At 43.0% G+C, this 18,971-nt stretch overlaps 2 protein-coding genes across 3 annotated transcripts in view; one reads left to right on the top strand and one right to left on the bottom strand.

Annotated features, from left to right (window-relative positions):
- Positions 1-1,968: 1,968 nt before the first annotated feature.
- Positions 1,969-9,472, top strand: LOC109518855 (double-stranded RNA-specific editase B2-like). The gene is made up of 8 exons (XM_019874964.1): positions 1,969-3,940; positions 4,651-4,753; positions 4,829-5,000; positions 5,620-5,783; positions 6,034-6,193; positions 6,663-6,844; positions 7,498-7,679; positions 8,446-9,472. Exons 1-8 carry the CDS (start codon positions 3,806-3,808, stop codon positions 8,668-8,670), a joined length of 1,323 nt encoding a protein of 440 aa, XP_019730523.1. The 5' UTR covers positions 1,969-3,805; the 3' UTR covers positions 8,671-9,472.
- Positions 9,473-9,780: 308 nt separating this feature from the next.
- Positions 9,781-18,971, bottom strand: part of LOC109518854 (WD repeat-containing protein 37) — a 13,969-nt gene continuing 4,778 nt past the window's right edge. The window contains exons 3-14 of one of the 2 annotated variants that reach the window (XM_019874962.1): positions 17,336-17,432; positions 16,987-17,082; positions 16,837-16,901; positions 14,337-14,472; positions 13,936-14,007; positions 13,806-13,850; positions 13,494-13,570; positions 13,035-13,269; positions 12,802-12,943; positions 12,402-12,536; positions 12,146-12,260; positions 9,781-11,564 (exon numbers count right to left, since the gene is read on the bottom strand). In XM_019874962.1, the coding sequence (XP_019730521.1) occupies positions 11,433-11,564; positions 12,146-12,260; positions 12,402-12,536; positions 12,802-12,943; positions 13,035-13,269; positions 13,494-13,570; positions 13,806-13,850; positions 13,936-14,007; positions 14,337-14,472; positions 16,837-16,901; positions 16,987-17,082; positions 17,336-17,432 (1,347 nt within the window). In that variant the 3' untranslated portion in view covers positions 9,781-11,432. The remainder of the gene's footprint in view (positions 11,565-12,145; positions 12,261-12,401; positions 12,537-12,801; positions 12,944-13,034; positions 13,270-13,493; positions 13,571-13,805; positions 13,851-13,935; positions 14,008-14,336; positions 14,473-16,836; positions 16,902-16,986; positions 17,083-17,335; positions 17,433-18,971) is intronic. The other variant, XM_019874963.1, reaches the window with a different exon arrangement.

The raw sequence follows: 18,971 nt of genomic DNA, 5'->3' as shown, positions 1-18,971 counted from the left end.
GAACCATTTTTCCTCCGCGTGTCAAACATGCCCCTGTCAATCAAGGGACGGGGGGCGTGGCCGGTGTGTGTGGGTGCGTGTGTGCGTGTGTGTGTGCGTGTGTGTGTGTGTTACCGCAACGCTGCTTCCTCTCACTCCGCAAACACGCCACGCAAAGGTGCACGAAGTACAAGTCTGTATTATTTCTTATCATTCAAATTCAGAATCTTTTGCACACGTTATGGACACGTATGAAGTTACAGACGTGAGGAGGAAGAGCAAGAGAAGGAGGAAGAGGAGGAGCAGAGTCACAGGTGAGTACTTTCATAATTCCTATTTATCATTGGAATCGTATTTCATGTCAACCTTTTAGTGTTTTCACTCCAAAATTCTTTGTGTTCTTCTCAGCGTTGTCATGCAGTCGGAGTATAATCACCAATATGATCATTATCATTACTGTTAATATACTATCAGGTAAAGATGATGCGCTACAAAAGTCGTTTATTACGGTAACAAGATTAAAACGCGTTTTACGTTCAAATTGTAAACTAATGAAACTCCTCAAAGCAACTCTCAATTGTAAAATTATGTCATAATTTGTAATTACACTGGTCAAGGGCACGTCTGAATCCCAGATGCGGTTTTATCTGTCACTTAAAGTATTTTTGACGCTGATTCAAATATGTGTTCATTTTTGGATGGCACATCGGGTTTTGCGATATTTTCTTCTTTTTTTTAACGTGTGTGTTTTGAAGTTTAACTCATAAAAGCTTGCGCCATCGGGATTTTACCGTGTTTTCTCATTCGTAGCGATGTCGTTTCAGGAAGAAAAAAAAAATCCCACCTGTTGCTGTACCCTTCATTGATAAATATTACATGATATATGACATCTTGTTTTTATTATGCACCTGATGTGCTGGAGAAAAAGAAAACGAAAGTAGTTTCGGGATGAGTGCAAAGAATTCATGGAGGAAAAATCGATTTGCATCTCTGATGAACAAATGTGATACGACTGGATTAGGACGGTCGAGTTTGTCAGCGAGTGAGTTGATTGCTGAAATTTTGCTGTCAGCGCCAAACGGGACGGGAGACGCGGTTGTGTCGGCAGATGGCCGCCCGTTGTCGTAATTACGCCATCAACAGGTCACGGGTTCGAGCGGGGGGGATTAGTGTGCCATTGTGCCTCATCGTTGTTTTTTTGCTAATCCCGACAAAAGGCGGCAGATTACAGTTTGATGGCCTTTTTTTTTTTTTTTTTTGCTTTGAAGGCCCGCGTTTTTATTCAAAGCGCCCCCCCCCACTAAGCCAACTTCCATTTTCATTAACGCACAGCACGCACACGCATTTTTTTTCGCTCCGCAAATGGTTCACTTACTTGAGCAGATGCTAATGCTACCGACGATGGCTTGACCGTGTCAACCAACAAGGATTATTCGTGTGTTTGAAACTTGAGTTTGTGTGATTTTTGCAATTTACTTTAAAAGCAAAAAAAAAAAAAGGAATAAAACGCATTTTAGATTTTTTTCCCATCACATCTGATCAAAAAGTTATTAAATTGAAACACAAAAGAGGAGATTATTGTTTGATTTTTTGTTGGTACCATATGTCACTTCGGTAATTCCTCCTCTTCTGTTTGCTCATTTCACAAATGGACGACCGGATTTCCAGTGTCATTTGCATCATCTTCCTCTCTCCATTGCCGCTTTCATTCTTTCACTTGCTGTCCTCCTACACTCACTTTTAAACTTTTTATTACAGTGTTTTTATTTTAAACAGTTGTCTGCTCTTACTTTTGGTTTTTAAAGTTTTGAATTTTTTTTCCTTCCTTCATATTTCCTTCCCTTGTTCTCTTCTCGCTCTGTCTTTCCTTCCTTCATATTTCCATCAATTACTCATCCCTTGCTGCTTTACATTCTCTTTTATTCTGCTATTTAAAAAAAAAAAATTGTACATATTGTAGGGTTGTTTCACATTATTAAATGTATAAAAATTCAGTGGTGCTTTGGAGGGGGCTGGAACAGATGAATCGTTTTAATTCGATTGTTTCACGTGACAACCGTGTCGTCAGGTAGGAGCAGTGAGGAGGCGGAGAAGATTTATGACCGAGGAGACCACCTGAAAAAGCGCCAGCCACCAAGCACATGCGCCCGACGAGACCACCGGAGGGGGACGGCAGCCTCAGAGAAGAAGTGCCCCCAAACGGGGCATCCGGCGTGTCCGAGGACAACGCAGTCCCTCACTCGGAAGACCAACTCGGTGGTCCGGTTGAACAAGCAGCGGCCTGGTTTGCGCTACGACGCTGTGTCGCAGACGGGCCCCCCGCACGCACCTGTGTTTGCGGTGAGCGTGGACGTCAACGGCCTCCGCTTTGAGGGCAGGGGATCCACCAAAAAACAGGCCAAGACGAGGGCAGCCGAGCTGGCTCTCAAGTCCTTCGCCCAGTTCCCCGATGCAGGCTCGGAGGGCGTGGAGAGCGCCGCAGACGATTTCACGGAGGACCAATTGGATCGGTCACAAATGTTCTCCACGGACGACACAGGTGGCAAAAGTACTCACACTTAAATAAATGACGGCCCACTTTAAAAAGGCTTTCATAATTGCATATCCATGCCACAATATTCCGGCAAAACTATTAAAGCAGAGATGATCATCAAGCATCAACACGTTTTCAGCATGCACCCAATCAGGAACCCATGTGACATCAATGACGGCAGTAGTTAAGAGTAGTTCCTCGTTTATTATGGTTGTTAGTTTGCAGAACCCACCGCGGTAGTCTCACTTCACTAATTCCCCTTCGGGTCTCTGACCGAAGCCACACCCCTCACGTGTACGAGACGTGAACTGTACTTAACATGCACTGTAATCAAGCCGAAGTTAGCCGCGGGTGCTACGTTGGAAGCATGTGTGTCGTGTTCCTACCTGTAACATTGGATTTTGTTGTTGGAACTTTTCTTTCTTGAATTGTCCATTCGTCCATCGACCTTCTTCATCTTAACTGGGCTCAGGTTGCTTCCGTTCTCCTACATTTTTTTTTTTACAGAGAGATCCTAAAATATTCCCAGGCCAAATGGGAGACATCAGCTCTATCCAAATCCGTACGCTGAATTTGAAGGCAAAATGACGTGACTTCGGCGCGACTCGACCACGCACCACCAAATTCACGTGGCCCTCAAATCCCTCCTTCAAATCTGGCCTTTGTTTTCATCGAAGCGCTCACATGGCATTCTAATTAGATGTCCGAGCCACCTCATTGGGCTCCTCTCTGAGCCCCTCGCGGTTGACAGAGCTTCTATCTATCTCTAAGTGAGAGAGACCTGACGCCCTGCAGAGGAAACTCATTTTGGCCACTTGTATCCGGAATCTTGTTCTTTCGATCAGTGGCGCGTGTGATTTTTCACCTGCTGCATGTGTAAGTCGACCTGATATTGCTCCTGTCATTATTTGGGGCTACCTAAGTAAAACTGAATTAAATTCTTTTCTGGAGTTGGATATTCCATTATGGTTTAAGCAAAGCTCCTGAAGCCCAGTGTGCAAGAGGTATTTTGGAATCCTCGTCAGTCTCAAGGTTTTCTGTTTGTGATTGGCTGTTGTTCTTTGGGTAGAAGGTGAAAACTGGACCTGCAACTCAGCGAGGAAGGAGGTATTTCCCCGAAATGGCAATCAATCCTGCCCCCGAGGAGTGGTCAGTTCCTGGGTCTTGGGGTGTTTCGATCCCATTGGGCTGCTCGGTGAACTGCGACCGGGCCTGCGCTACTTCTGCCTGATTGAACGAGTTCCCGGCCGGCCGGAGAGGCGTTTCTTTGCGGCTGTGCGGGTGGACGGGCGGATGTTCGAAGGCTGCGGCCGAAGTAAAAGAGCCGCCAAGGCCCGGGCGGCTGCTGCCGCTCTGCGCTCGCTCTACGACGTCAGCCCCGAGAGGAAGATGATGGGTCTGCTCGAGGATAAAAAGCAATTGCCCCAGGTTAGAGTCACACTCATTCTCTGACTGGATGAGCAGATTGTAGGTCAGAGCGAGTCCCCCAATCTGGACCTCAGGTGGAGCAAATACAGCATCCGAGAATCTCTCTGTTGATCCTTGGTCCTGTCCTTCCTTCTGTACCTCCTCCCTTCCCCCTTTCCTACTCCTTGCTTCAACCGCTGCCTTCTCTCCATCCTTCCCTCACTTGCTATATTCTTCTCTCCAGCCTTCCTTACTTTTTCCATTTGTATTTCCTTCATTCCTTCCGTGCTGTCTTTTCTCCCCCCTTTCTTCTTTCTTTCGGTCACTCGATCTTTGTTCCTTCACTTGCCGTCTTCTTCCTTTCCTCATCCTTCTTTCCTTCCTTCTTTCATCCCGCTCGTATGAATGATTGGCATGGTGACAGAGGAGCATCCAAGTGATTTTAGAGCATGGGCTGTCAATCAGGCGGCGTGACGCATTAGCGCACATTAGCATTAGCGATGATCATTAGTGAAGATTAGCAACTGCGGCGGACGGGCAGCCGACCAAGACACCGTGACGGCACAATAATCCCAAAGATAATTGTTTCACACGCTGGTTACGCACGACCTTGTGTCACCGTCGCCACTGAAACTCACTCCTTCATTGGCTGGTGTAATGATTCACGTAAACGTTTGATGTTTATTATTAACTACAGTATTTGCTGCCGACTTGTTTGTTGTTGTTTACAGTTCTTTGCAGAATACATCTTCCAGCTAACAAGACAAAAATGCCAGCAGCTGATGGACCAAAGCCTCGCCACACACAACATGGCCGCCATTATCATGACGACAGGTTGTCAAGAGTTAAGAAAGACAAGAAGTCGCTCTCGTTCCTTCGAGCAAATCATTGGAATCATTTTGCTTCCAGGATTTGAGGTGAGCTCGGCTGAGGTGGTTTCCATGGCAACGGGGACCAAGTGTTTGGACTGGGATGGAGTCTGTCACGATGACAGTGCGCTGCACGACTGTCATGCCGAGGTTGTGTGCAGGAGGGCGCTGTTACGCTTCTTATACGCTCAACTGGAGATGCTTCTGATACGGTAAAAAGATTCCGTTTATCAGTCGTTAAACTCAGTCAAAGACGAAGTCTAAAAGTTATCTAAATAGGTCCAAGCCTAGTCTATACCCAGGAATTAGGTAATAGTAGTAAGAGTAATCAAAGCAAGTCAAACACTAGGTTAAATCCAAGACTAATATAGAGCTCAAAGTAAAACTGTCCAGTAGTCTTAAGGTCACGATTTACGTATCTAATCATGTACAAGACTAGTTTAATAGAACAGAATAATCTCATCTAAATCTACAAATTAAGTCTAAGACCAAGAGATGACTAAATTAATGATTAGTCAAAGACGGAGTGTATGAGTACTTAAATAATGTCTCAGACTGTAGCTGGCAATGTCAAAACTAGTCTAAAAGAAATCTAACTTAATCGATCACTACTAAATCCATCATTTGCCTAAGAGTAGTTTCAGTCTAAAATTAGTCTGTGTCCCAGACTAATACAGAAGTTTAAGACTTGTGTAAATGATATAAAATTGGCAATGGTGGTCACAGGTCACCTCATTTTTGATCTGAGGTCCAGATCAAAAATGATCTAAGTAGGCATAAAACTAATCTAAATCCAAGAGCAAATCTAACAGTACGTTTTTTTTGATAAAGTCCTCCAGACAAGATTGACGTTGGGTGGGTGTCCATCTTTGAACGAGCGACTGGTCGCCGAAGGGTCTTCAGGCTGCGAGACCACGTTGGACTCCACATGTTTGTTACCTCGTCACCATGTGGAGATGCCAGACTCAACTGTCCATACGAAAACCACATCTCACGTGAGAAATTTAGCCAGGCCTAATTTAATTAAGACTAAATCTACATCCAAGATTAATCCAAGTCCAAGGGTGAATATTACAGTAATTTCAACAAGGGTTCGATTAAGTCTAACATTACTGCAAGGCCAAGAAGAAAACCATGACTAGGCCTCAGAGTAATCGCAAGAAACTTCCCATAGTGATGACGTGTTCACAAGTGACCTTGTGTGTGTGTGTGTGTGTGTGTATATATACGTTTGTGTGTCATTAGCCTCCGTGATGACAAATGTGTTGCGCTGTGGCCTGAGGTCAAAGGTGGTCGGCGGCCAGGGAACGTTGCCCGTCACAGCTCAGTCGGCCAATCAGAAGAGGGCAGGCGTGTCACCGGGTAAAGCTCAAGTCAGCATGTCTTGCACGGACAAAATCGCCAAGTGAGTGGCACACTGGATGCTCATTGGTGGCCTTTTCTAGTCTTTAACAGAATTTATCTTGGACTGAGACAAGAGATTTGGAATTCGACTGGTGTAGTCTGAGAGTGACTGCAATGACTCTTCTGTGTTGGACTGAATTATAAGTACTCTTAAAAGTGACTGAATACTAGACTTCGACTAGTATTAGACTTACTGCTGTTACCGTGAGCCTTAGTCTTGGATTTTAACTACCCTCAGCCTTCGGTAGACTAGATGTCGACGAATGTACACGACTGTGGTCTTAGACTAGTCTCGGACTTCTTAGTCTTATTTGTACTTGATGCTACTCGATAGAATTATTCGTCTTGGACTTTTAACTACTCTGAAATTCTTGAAGACGTATACTAGTCTTCGATATACTGATCTTTCTTAGTCCGGGCCTTGGACTTAAGACTTCTTATACCTCAGATTGTGGGTGTGTGTGCAACAGGTGGTGTGCCGTAGGCCTGCAGGGGGCGCTGATGTCTCACCTGGTGGAGCCTGTGTACCTTCAGAGCTTGACGGTGGCCACGTTGAGCCACACGGGCCACCTGCAACGCGTCCTGGCTCGCCGCCTCGCCCCCAATAAACGCCACGCCGCGCCTTACAGGCGACAACTGCCTCTGCTTGCGTGTACGCATTATACGATGCTGGGATGGACTGTGGCTCTCCTTGCCCACTTAAGAAGGCATTACACTCAATCATAACATTATTTTCTCCTTTGTTTGGAACAAAAAGTTTGACTTGCAAACACAAAGAAAAAAAATTGACCTGACATCGACCCATGAACAGTTGGGGAACCAAAACCAAAATTTGGTTTTGGTCATCATATGTGATCAGAAGAAATGATGACTTATCGGAGAACACAAACCTAATAATGCTTTTAAAATATATTTGTTAAATTAAATCACTGAGAACTAATGGGCTAATTCATTTTGCATTTCTTCCTATTTATTTCTGCAATTCACTTAAAAATGGTCAAACTTGGGAGTTAGCAACTCTTCCTGTCAGTGGCCAATTTGTCTTATTTAACCTTTAATTGATTTGGGGTGAAAAATGAAAAAAAGATTGACCAAATGTAGCGCCGACTTTGGGAACGAAAAGGTGAAGAAAACTGCTGGAACTGAATGTGGGTGGTGGTATGCATGGTGAGCAAAGAGCCAAGATAGGGTCTTGCCAAATAGTGTTTTGCAGATTAACACTGACAAGTGAAGTTGGACAGTAACAGGAAGGGTGCCAAACCGCGCAAGTATGCAGTTGACTGTAAGCGCAGATGTTCGTTTCAGGTCTAAGAACGGTCGAGCTGCGCGCATGCGGGAATTCGTCGCGCATCAGCGTAAACTGGAGCGGCGGCGACAGTGACGTGGAGGAGCTCAGCACCTCGTCGGGCTTACAGAGCCGCTGTGGGATGCCATCCAGACTCAGCGGCCGTCGTTTTTTTGCCCGCTGGCAGCGTCTTCACAGGCAGGTAAATACATTCTGGCCACCTGACTAAATGAATACACAGCGAGTACTGAGTTTGGGCCGGATTTACAAAATGCTTAGATCAGCAAAAAGAAGCACAAACTTGGGAGAGAGTATTTAAAATGATTGTTTCAGCCCTAGGATCAACTATATATAATCATGATTTTGAACATGTTCAAAATTTCTTGGCAACAAGAAATACTGTTTGCCTCACGGGCTCCAAACAGGGTTGTAATAGTTGGGGATTTTTCATTGTAGTTAGTGTTCATTTCTTTTTGACTTTTTTTTTTTTTTTTTTTTAATCCAGATAGTTTTAATTAATTTTTACAGAAGGTTTTTATTTTGTCGAATACTTCAAGTTTGCCTTTTATTAGTTTTAGTTTTATTTTCATTATATATAAATGTAGAATTTGTCAAATGCAAGATAAAAAAAAGTTCACCAAGTATTGTGTAATAAACTAATCTACATTTCTTAAATGACTGCTTTTCTTCCTCTGCAATACTGAAATAAATAAATTTCAAATAAATGCGAAAGCTCATGTGCAATATTAATTGACGGACGAAAACATATTTTTGCTAAAATCACTGTTTCGTTTTATTTAGAAAATAGATTTTAGTTTCAATTTTTTCCCCCCAAAACATTTTCAGTTTTATTTCGTGAGCAAAATTGATTCTTCAATTTTACTTAGTCATTTACGTAGTGACTTCATGACCTCTAACAACCTTGGTCCCAAAGCAGCTGCTTAGTGTCCTTTTGCCTCGTCCCTCAGCTCAACGAATGGACGTCAGAGGACATGCTGAGGACGCACGGCGCTTGGAAGCGAGCGGCCGGTCCGTACCAGAAGGCCGTGCGGCAATTTGTCGCCTCCGTGCGGAACGCGGGACTCGGAACGTGGAACAGGAAACTTATGCAAAGTTCTCAAGGCGCAGAGGACGACGGAGTGTCAATATGTGATGTCGTTCTGAAAACAAGGGCAAGTGGTGAGCGTGTCTGACTTGCATTTCGAGGCTCTGGGTTCGAATTTGGGCTGGGGTCTTCCTACGGAAGTTTGCATTGTCTTTTTTTTCCCCTTCTCACGTCCCAAAAACATGTTAGCTTCATTAAAAACAATCAGAAATTTTCACAATAATTAACTTCTAAATTAAAGAGTCTTATCTCAGGAAGACTTTTGAATTGCATTTTAACTAATAGCAATAATCGTATTTGAGATTTAGAATGCAAAGTCGGGCAAGTTAAGCTTCCCGTATTTTGCAAAGATAGCTCAGTGAAGCACTGAAAAATACTTGGGAAACTCATAATTAGCATATGTAATTGTAAATGACTCATTTGATGATTATTTACATGTCGTTTTAGTCAATGCCGTTTTCGTCAAAGCATAAGAAAATATTGTCAAACAGTTGAACAAGAATGGTTTGTTGATACATTTCTTGGCAGTGTTAATTTGACGTGACTATTTTTGTCTGTTAACTGTATTATTGTTTTATGTTATGTTATTTGCAAAGTGTTATTTGGAAGAGCGCAGCCTTGTCATGAAGCAACTGCGACATTTTGAGGAGGAGAGGGATGTCCTACGTCATTCATTCTAATGTAAATAAACAACATATTGTCACGACTATTTCCGTATCGTAAAGAAATCATTATTACAAGTGGGTGGTGTTGGCGAGTGTTCAATAGGGGGAGACAGACGTAAGAGAGAAGAAAAAAAAAGTGGTGTCGGGTCAACTACTGTAGTTTTATTTGGATTGACGGGTAACAAAGTGACATCATTACAATAACATTGATAACAAAAGCGCACTAAATAGCAGCATTTTACTGGCTTTAATTTCACATACGACAGGGTGAAGGAGAGCTTTCTTTTTCGTTCCATAAAAGACTGCTAGAAAGGAAACAAACGTTTACAACATGACCATGTTGACGTCAAAACCAGATGGCTGCTTGTTGTCTCATTTTAAAAATGTTTTATGACTTATTAGTGGTTATTGAACAAGAGCGTAGCGATAATAACTGAGCATCCAACTGAATTAACTGACTGGTTGCACATTAAATATGTATTCTGTATCCTTTTTTTTGGTGTGTGTGTGTGTGTGTGTGTGTGTGTGTGTGTGTGTGTGTGTGCATGTTTTTAAATGTTGATCACTAGGGTCAAATAGCAATTTGGGGTTAAAGTGGCTAATAAACACAAAATAAAAATCTTAGCAGTTTTATATATATGTGTGTGTGCGTGTGTGTGTGTGTGCGTGTGTGTGCGTGTGTGTGTGAGAGAGAGAGATTACATCTCATTCATGATGCAAACAGACTATGGAGGACTAAGAAGTGCCAATATGTAACAGTTAAATAATTAATTCAATAAACTACCAATTAATTTAACATACACAAAAAAGTGGGCATCAAATTATTTCACAATTTAGTTTTTAACTGTGACAATTCTAATTGTGATAAATTCACACCGGAATGATTTTTTTTAATGGTGGACTTGTTGACTGGTTTATGGATTGATTTAATTTCGGCACTTGAAAGTCCTCCAGAAGAGAAACGTTGTGACATTGAAGACTTTTTACACCTTTTATACACTTTCGTCTTGTTGTTTTTGTTTCCCGCACAAGGCAGTAAGAATGCAATGTTTAAACACACACACACACACACACACACACACACACACACACACACACACGCTATTTTAAGTCGTTCTAGCACCACGAAGACAATTTTCACATCTTTACTGTTTTTTTTCCCCTATAAGAACTAATCGTACATGATACTCCAGACCAGCAGGGGGCAGCCCATTAACTACTAATACAAACTGAGCAATTGGATGAACACTGTTCAGGTATGTCGTGACTTCCGAAATACTCTAAACGGACCATATGCAGCAACTGCAACGAACTTTTGTCACCTGGGGCAAACTAATGTGCAGATCTCTGGCCACATTAGGGACACATGCGGAAATTTACAAACATTACTTACAGTTTGGAGATTTGGTATAATTTAAGTATTTGTTCATTTTTTTTTGCCGGTAGTTTGCAAAAAAAAAAAAAAAAAAATCCTTGGGTCCAACGGATATTTTTGCACGCTTATTCATCTTGCTTTAAATGTTTGTATTTAACTTTACAGGAAAATCCAAATCCAAAGGTCTATAAATACATTTGAGTTGAGTTGAGAAATAAATATAGAAATAAATAGAACAGTGACACGTTTGACATTGCGTAACCAATCTACATGGAATTTGGTGGATGTATCGATCATAAGCACAGAAGGACCCATGCCCAAAACGGTACAGGAAGTCGGCCATGTTGGTTTGACTCAGACAGTTCACACATAGTCGTAAGGATCTCACTACATTTTTGTAGTAGTGCAGCTAATGTTACGACGCGGGATTGTGTACCTTGAGAAGAAAAAAAAAAATATTTGGGCAATAGTTGTCATTGTTCTCGACTACAATAAACCCAAACAACTGTTGTGAGGCTTTGTGCATGGAAGCGGGTTGTGCTTGTTTTTCCATCAATGGCACACTGTTTTGATGGAGGACTCATTTTAAAACACACACACACACACACACACACACACACACACACACACACACACACACACACACACACACAGAGTGCTCAGTGTACATTGCTGCCAGTTCCCGCTCGAGAAGCCGAGCTGTTGCATTTATGCCACTTTCGATGGACGCATGAAAACTCACGTGGCGCGTCGACAAGTAAAGCCAGGCAAGATTCCAGGGGGTCGGTCGGGCGGCATGCTTGGCGGGGGTCACTTCTCCAGCAGTAAGGCCGGGATGTTGATGTTCCAGCCGATGGCCTGCCGGTCGAAGCCGCATGTGAACAAGTTGCACGAGGCGTTGTCCTCGCACCATGCCGAGCAACACACCATACGCCGGTGGCCCTGGAAAACACACACACACACACACACACACACACACACACACACACACACACACACACACACACACACACAGTATTCAGTACTGACCCGACTTAAACACAACAGTCAACCCTTTAAGCAACTGATAATTGAATTCAGCGACACATGTAGACAGATAATAGAACAATACTCAGATATTCAGGGAACATGTTCTTGATCCTCTGCGAAGAATGGCTAATATTACTGCTGAAGAGTTGTGCTGCATGTCTGTATGATACTATCCCCAGGTGGTCAAGGTGACTTTTCTCAGATGACATGATATGGTTTGGTTGAACATTTTGATGTTTAAATATCGATGTTTAATTGATTCTCTTTTGTCTTGCAACAGTTCTCATTTGAGGCGAGAATTTCTTCTTGTTGCTTCCTCAAAGTGATGTCACATTTTTCTTGTGACATGGAGAGAATTAGAACAGACTGACTAAGTTTATCTGTGTTTTGTATCGAAACTGTGTGGGAAGACAAAGACTACATTTTTTTTAAGTGGTCTCCAACCCCGTGCTAAATGTAGGTTCCTGGTCATTTTTCATCCGTCAATCACTGACCTGTCTGTTGCTGCGCGGTAGTCTGGCCAAGCGCACGCCGGACATGTCGAAGAGTCGGACTTGCCGATTGTCGTGAGGGAGAGCGATGATCCTCTGACTCACCGACACGCTGATCCTACACACAGACATAAAAAAAAAAATAAAAAAAATTAAAAAAATCATTGGAACTATTCCTTGAATTAACAGGATAATGGACAGAAAACTCCACTTCAGTCCAACACGTTGCCCGTGACGCCAAAATCATTGAGTCTCATACCTGTTAACGGCCGAGTCCGTGCGGATGGTGGCGATGGGTGAGCGCATGTTCTTCAGGTCCCATACTTTAACGGTGCGGTCGTCGCTGCCCGACACCACGTTGTCACCCACTGTGAACACGGCTGATGTAACCGTGCTGCAGCAAGGAGGGACCAACGGGAGTCAAACAACATCCAGGCTAACAGATGACAAGTACCATACAAAATCCCAAAGTGCCTTAAACTAAGGCATCAAAAGTTATTCAGGAAATGTTTTATGGCTGTCCTGACTTTGGATTAAAAACCAAAAATACTGTTCAAATACTTTAGTTGTATCAAATACACAGTTGTAAAATGTTCCAAAAGAACAACAAAAACAAAATTAGCAAAAAATCGGGTTTGTGTGCGTGTGTGAAGACGTACTCCGTGTGTCCTTGGAAGACGTTGACAGAGTGTATGGACGGGTCTCTGAAGTCCCACAACCTGAAGGTGGTGTCCCTGGATGAGGTGACGACAAGTCGCTGGGTGGGGTGCGTGCAGCAGTGCGTCAGCTCCTGGTCGTGACCTGCGCACAGACATGCGTCGCGTCACACGCTAGTTCTCAGAGGCTCAATTAACATCAGTTGTTCACGCATGGAGTCGCCGACGGGTCCTACCGGTGAGCGAGTGCACCAGCTCCGACGTCTCCACATCGTAGAGGTTGGCTGCCCGGTCCCAGGATGCCGTCACTACCTGCTTGCCGCCCACCAACCAGTCGGCGGCGATCACCACGCCCTGGTGGCTGCGCAACGTGGTGCTGGGCACGCGCACCGACGGGCACTCGTTGGGCCCGTCCGCCTCCGTGTCTGCGTCATCTTTGTCGGAGAACTCCACTTCGTCCTCGCAGGGCTGCTGGTGAAATGTTGATGTTGGGATTGGGTGATGAGGTCACGAGAGGTGGAGGGAGCTTGAGAGATCATTCACTGCCTCGTAGGCAGTCGGACGTTGTCAAATGCTTAACATCAATTTGTGGAAGACAACTGCAGGCTAGATACATCATAATAGTAAAGAATCTCGATGGCATCGCTTCCAAATATGGGAGTCTGTGTGCAAATCAAGATGTCATGAATGCTTACGGTGACGTCGGTGACGGGCTGCGGCGTGGGCAGCTGCACCAGGAACCGCCACACATGAGCTGTCTGGTCACCGGAGGCTGAGGAGCAACAAATCAATTGAAGATCACTTTGTGAAGGAATTAGAGTTGAAATTTGTCTATTGACGTTGTTTACTGTCTAATTTATAAATCGTGACGACTGCCCTTTTGTGTTCCTGGCGATGTGGTGAAACCACATTTCTGCTTTCATGGCAATTTGAGGCTATTTGAAATGTTAACATTTATATGTATGTCTGCTTGGTGTCATTTGGTCTGTGACGGGAATAGCGGCTACCTGTTAGCGCCATCTGCTCAGTGGGGTGAAACTTGATGGAGTTGACTGAGGAGAAGAGAGGAAACATAAAACACTTGAGTCATCTCTTCAACGTGCACATTTGGAAGAGAAATGACGACACTTGTATTACCTGATCCTTGGTGGCCCAGATACTTAAGGAGACATTTGCCCGTCTCAATGCTCCACAACATGGCCGTGTGGTCTACCGCAAAACAAAAAACATTTGGACCGCCGCGATAAACAAGGCATTACTGTAATCACATTTATTCCGATCGATCTATCCATCTATAGAAAACAAAAACAAAACATACTTCTATACCATTTCATACTCATCTTACATGTTCACATGTAACCTAAAGATATCATGAAAAAAAAAATCATACTTGAAAATAAATTAATGTTACTACATTGTTATTACATCAGAATTCCATGGATGGACAAAGACATCCTTCAATTTATAGAGTGAGTCCTAAATGAATAAAAAATGCAAACAAAAGTGAAAAACCAAGGTGAATACAGGGTGCTGGTTACCTGCAGATGCGGTGCCGAGCACGGTGGGCTGAATCCGCGTCACGCTGAGGTCCCAGATGCCGTCTCGGTGGCCCACATACTCTCTGAGCAGCTGGCATACGGCTCGGGATGTGGTGGCTTTGAAACTGGACACAATCTGAGAGACAGACACATAGTTAACTAGTAGAGCACGTGGGAGTTCTGCAGGGTTCCTATACAAGTCCACACACACTTCTGGACTGGTGGGCATGATTATACTTCAGTTGGCAAATGTAGAACTGTTTTACACGAGTTAATATACTGGAACCTTGATTTTCATTGCCCTAGTTTTCAAGTTTTTCCAGTTTTTTGTTAGGTCTAAATTTTGTCCCGGCTTTCTATAACCACTGAGTCTTCGACCCCCCCCCCCCTTAAAAAAAGTGCAAAACAGTCATTGCTTTCCTGGAATAGATGCACATTACAAGTTTGGCGAAGAGTATTCCAGAATGCAGGCTTTTATTACGGCAGCATCCTGTTCAAAGTCCGACATTCTAAATAATAGCACGCACTATACAGTAGTAATGCAGTTTCGCCGCATCAGCATTTTACCTTCTTCTGATTGCAAGTTGGACTAGACAAAGGCAGCTCGAGAAATCTACACATTTAATAAAAATCATCTCTGCTGAATATGATGTATTTTTTTTTTTTTTGTATTTTTGTTGGGTGAAATGTCATATCAAAAGTTATTTTGCTCACTCCAGTCGTATGAAGACTTGCATAGGAACCCTGCGAGCAGGAAGTGGATGAAAGAAAGTGAGGGTCAGGGCTCAGCAGGGGTCTTGTCGAGCCAAGGCTAAAGAAGCAACAGCTGCAATGTTAAATAATTAATAATTCAAGATTTTTAATAAGGATTAGCTGATTATAAACATGTGCACCTTCACGTAACCCATTGGTCATTAAAACCCTTTGAGTGGGACCTGAAGTGGACTTTAATGAACAAAGCAGCGGTGGGCACAGCAGGATTACCCCCCTTCCCCCCAAAAAATCAAAAATAAGTCACATTTGCGATTGTTGTCAGTCAGGTCAACAATATTATTATTATTATTATTATTAATATTAAGAATACTTGAGATGTTTACTTTAAAGACGGGAATGATACAAACTGGACTCTGGGCTGGCTTTGGACACAGGCCACTAAATAAATTCCAACTGAAACAAAGTGGGCAAATGTCACAAACTGAACATTTAACACACTTGCACACACTCGTGTTCATGTATGCACATCCACCAATGTACACACACACACAGGCACTCATTCACACTAACTTTTACATACTCACTTAAATGCACGCAAGGGCAAATGCATCACCTCACACAATTATTCCCACGCACAGGCAGAGTGTGACTATGATTGTTGAGTTGTGGCGGCTGGATGGAAGTGAGAAAAAGCCAACGGATGCACACTGACTTGTGGTGTGTTTCCGTTTAACACAACATCCAAAATGGTGATGTTAGGTTGAAACAATGCGGCCATTTGTTGATGAAAGCAATATGGATGCCCAGAGAACATGTTTTGATCGATTGGGTGACGCTAATTCCATTCCCACATCAATGGTGTTTCACATTATATTAGCTTTAAGGGAAAGAACTTTGGTTAGACAGATTGATAATGTTTGTTTGAATATTTTGTCATTTAATTCAATTTTTTTAAATTGTGTGAATGTACATTACCTGTACCCACGGCTTCCTGTTCTAGAATGAGCACTATTATGAAAGTGCATTAGTTTTACGTCAGGTTCTCAAAATTGTAGCAGCCCGAGAAAAGCAACTTCATGTTGTTTATTAGTGAGTTAAGATTATGAGTAATTAATCATAAATTTGAATTCAAGTCCTACATTTGAATGAGCAAGCCTCTGGGGGAGGGCGAGTGGAGCCGAGTGCTGGGCTGCTCATGAGTGGCAGCGCACGGAGGGAGCGGGTTGGTTGGTGGGGGCGTGAAGGGTTTGAGGGGAACAAATGGACAAGTTACCCATGAGTCTCCACCCCACAACTCCCAGCCGCTCACACTGAAGTTGAGGGCGCCGCCAACGATGGGAGCGTGGCAAGAGTTTGAACGCGGCTACGAGCAGAGGAGGCCACAAAAAACAAACAAACAAAACAAAACAGTTGTGCTCTCACCATTTTTTGTTACCGAACATGACATTTAGTAGACATGTCTCTCACAACTGCTGTTATAAAAATTGTTGAGAAACTGTCTATCATGATGGTCAGTACGTATGGCTGAGAAAGTGCTTTTCTGAGTGAGCTATATCCATCCTCTCATTTGTCCATTAAATTACCATTTTTGTAAGTCTATCTTTACTTCTAAGTTTTTATATTAATGTAGCCCTAGATGACGCCCACAAAACAGACATCTCTGTTTGGTCTGAACATGACCAATCTTGTTACGTGCAACTGAGATCACACTCTGAAAAGATTCCTCAGCACCCCCTACTGGCTGAAAGACGCCTAATGATGATGTGAAGGTGAAAAGAAATGCTACCTTGCTCGTGGATGCCTTGTAGGTTGTCTTCAGCTTCTGTGACAGCTGACTGGTACTGTGACTCGCTGTATGGGTCACAAAGCAACGTTAAAAAATACAAAAATTAAAAAATCAAATGCTTAGAAGAGAAGAATGTCTGCTGCGACTCACTCTTTGTTTTCAGCGCTCCTTTGGTCAAGTCCACACCCTCCACCGTCTGTCCGTCGGCAGCCAAACGCTCGTTCAATGTGTCGATTTCTCGGCGAACTGTCCATCAAACACAACATGTGTTTAACACCTAGATGAGAGTCATTGACGCCCGTCTAAAAAGCTTTGCAATCACCTACAAAGGCTCACCTCACGACAACTAAGTTCCAAAGAGACGAACTGATATTTTTATATTAGGCAGGACACAAAAACAAAAATGTTTTTCAGCAGATAAGTGAGGACAGGGTCCACCATCTTGTTATTTGACAGTTGGAAAGCAGACGCGCTTATTATGACTTAAAAGAAAGCTTACGTTCGAGGTTTTCAATGTAAAGGTTCTCAAACTCCCTCTCGATTTGACTGAACAGGTCCACCAGGTTGCTCCTCAGAGACACCGGAAGCTTGGAGTCCTGCGTAACACACACACACACACACACACACACACACACACACACACACACACACACACACACACACACACACACACACACACACACACACCAAGAAAACATCACACACAGCTCAAAGTGCACTTTGTATCCTCTGCCAGGGTGGGAAGGGACTTCACTAATTTCCATGAAACAGCATGGATGGGTGTGGGATTACTTTGGAACATGTACTATCTTGATGTCAGGAGAATACTTTTATAGCCAGTAAGAAAAAAAACAACTACAGCGGGCTGAGGAAGGAATCTTGTGGAACACCCTCAAAACTCTTCTAAGCCATTTCACTCTATTGACTTGGCCTTCCATCCATCTCTTATCCATGTCGCTTATCCTCCCGAGGGTCATGACCGTGGTGCAGCCTATACAGCTGATTTAGGGCCGTAGGTTAGATACACTCTGAATTGGTCGCCAGCCAATTGAATTGGTCATTTTAATCAAAAACGATTTAGAATAATTGTTTTCTGTTTTTGTAGATGCCTGAGAGGTATGTTTGCTGTCCACCCAACAAAGGCCATGTTTTGCACAATTATGTCGACGAAGCAAAAGATATTTATCGTTATTAATCATCAATGTTGGGTGGAAACCTTGTAAGTCCATTTACGGCCAAGTTCTCGTTTTTTTCACAATGTATATGTATTAATAAATTTAAGCTTCAGAGCAAATATTTTACCTCTCTTGGACTCACCAGTGTCTAAGAACTATCGTGAAGCTCAAACTCTTCTTCATTCTGCGGGATCTGTGCCGCATCACGTGGCCATTATTTTACTCAGTGCATCACTCATGGTTCTAAGACAGGGGTGTCAAACGTACGGCCCGCGGGCCGTATCCGGCCCGCAAAGGACTTTAATCCGGCCCGCGAGATGATTATGTAAAGCAGTGGTGTCAAACATACGGTCCGCGGGCCGTTCAATCAGGCCCCACAGGATAATTTAAAAGTGAAGAAAATGCATAAAAGACACAGAATAAATATTTTTAATAAGGTGCAATTCATTGAGTATCCGCTAGGGACACTGTTTTGATCAGAGAAGAAGACAACAGCAGCCTCAGTCCATCACTGAGACAGACCCATGACAGCAGACGCTATCAATAGCACTCTCACATTTACACATTTAATAGCACGCTCCTTAGTTTGTAAGGTGTAGGCAGGGATTACATTTAGATTTTATATGCACGTGTAAATGGTTTAAAACTTCCTTTCTTGATAAATCTCGTTTAATCTTAAAGTGCATTACTATATTTTTCAAAACCAATTACTTGTTAAAGTTTGTACAATCAGTGGGATCAGTTGCAATGCATATATGTGAATGATAAAAGTAAATTGCACATTTGTCGAAGGAAATGTAAGGTGCTTCATGAAATGTTTTGTAAAAGATATGTTCATTTAATTTCAACATTTTCCTAATGTTCTTGTGCTTCTTTATACCAAAACAAGAGCGCAAAAACAAAAATATTGAATCATACATCACTCAGTGTTTTGGACCAAGAGTACTAAAAAGAGTATAC

The sequence above is a fragment of the Hippocampus comes genome, unplaced genomic scaffold (assembly GCF_001891065.2).
Source record: "Hippocampus comes isolate QL1 unplaced genomic scaffold, H_comes_QL1_v1.1 scaffold20, whole genome shotgun sequence".
Taxonomy (NCBI): Eukaryota; Metazoa; Chordata; class Actinopteri; order Syngnathiformes; family Syngnathidae; genus Hippocampus; species Hippocampus comes.
The sequence above is the reverse complement of the archived record's forward strand: the minus strand, read 5'-3'. Positions and strand labels throughout refer to the sequence as shown.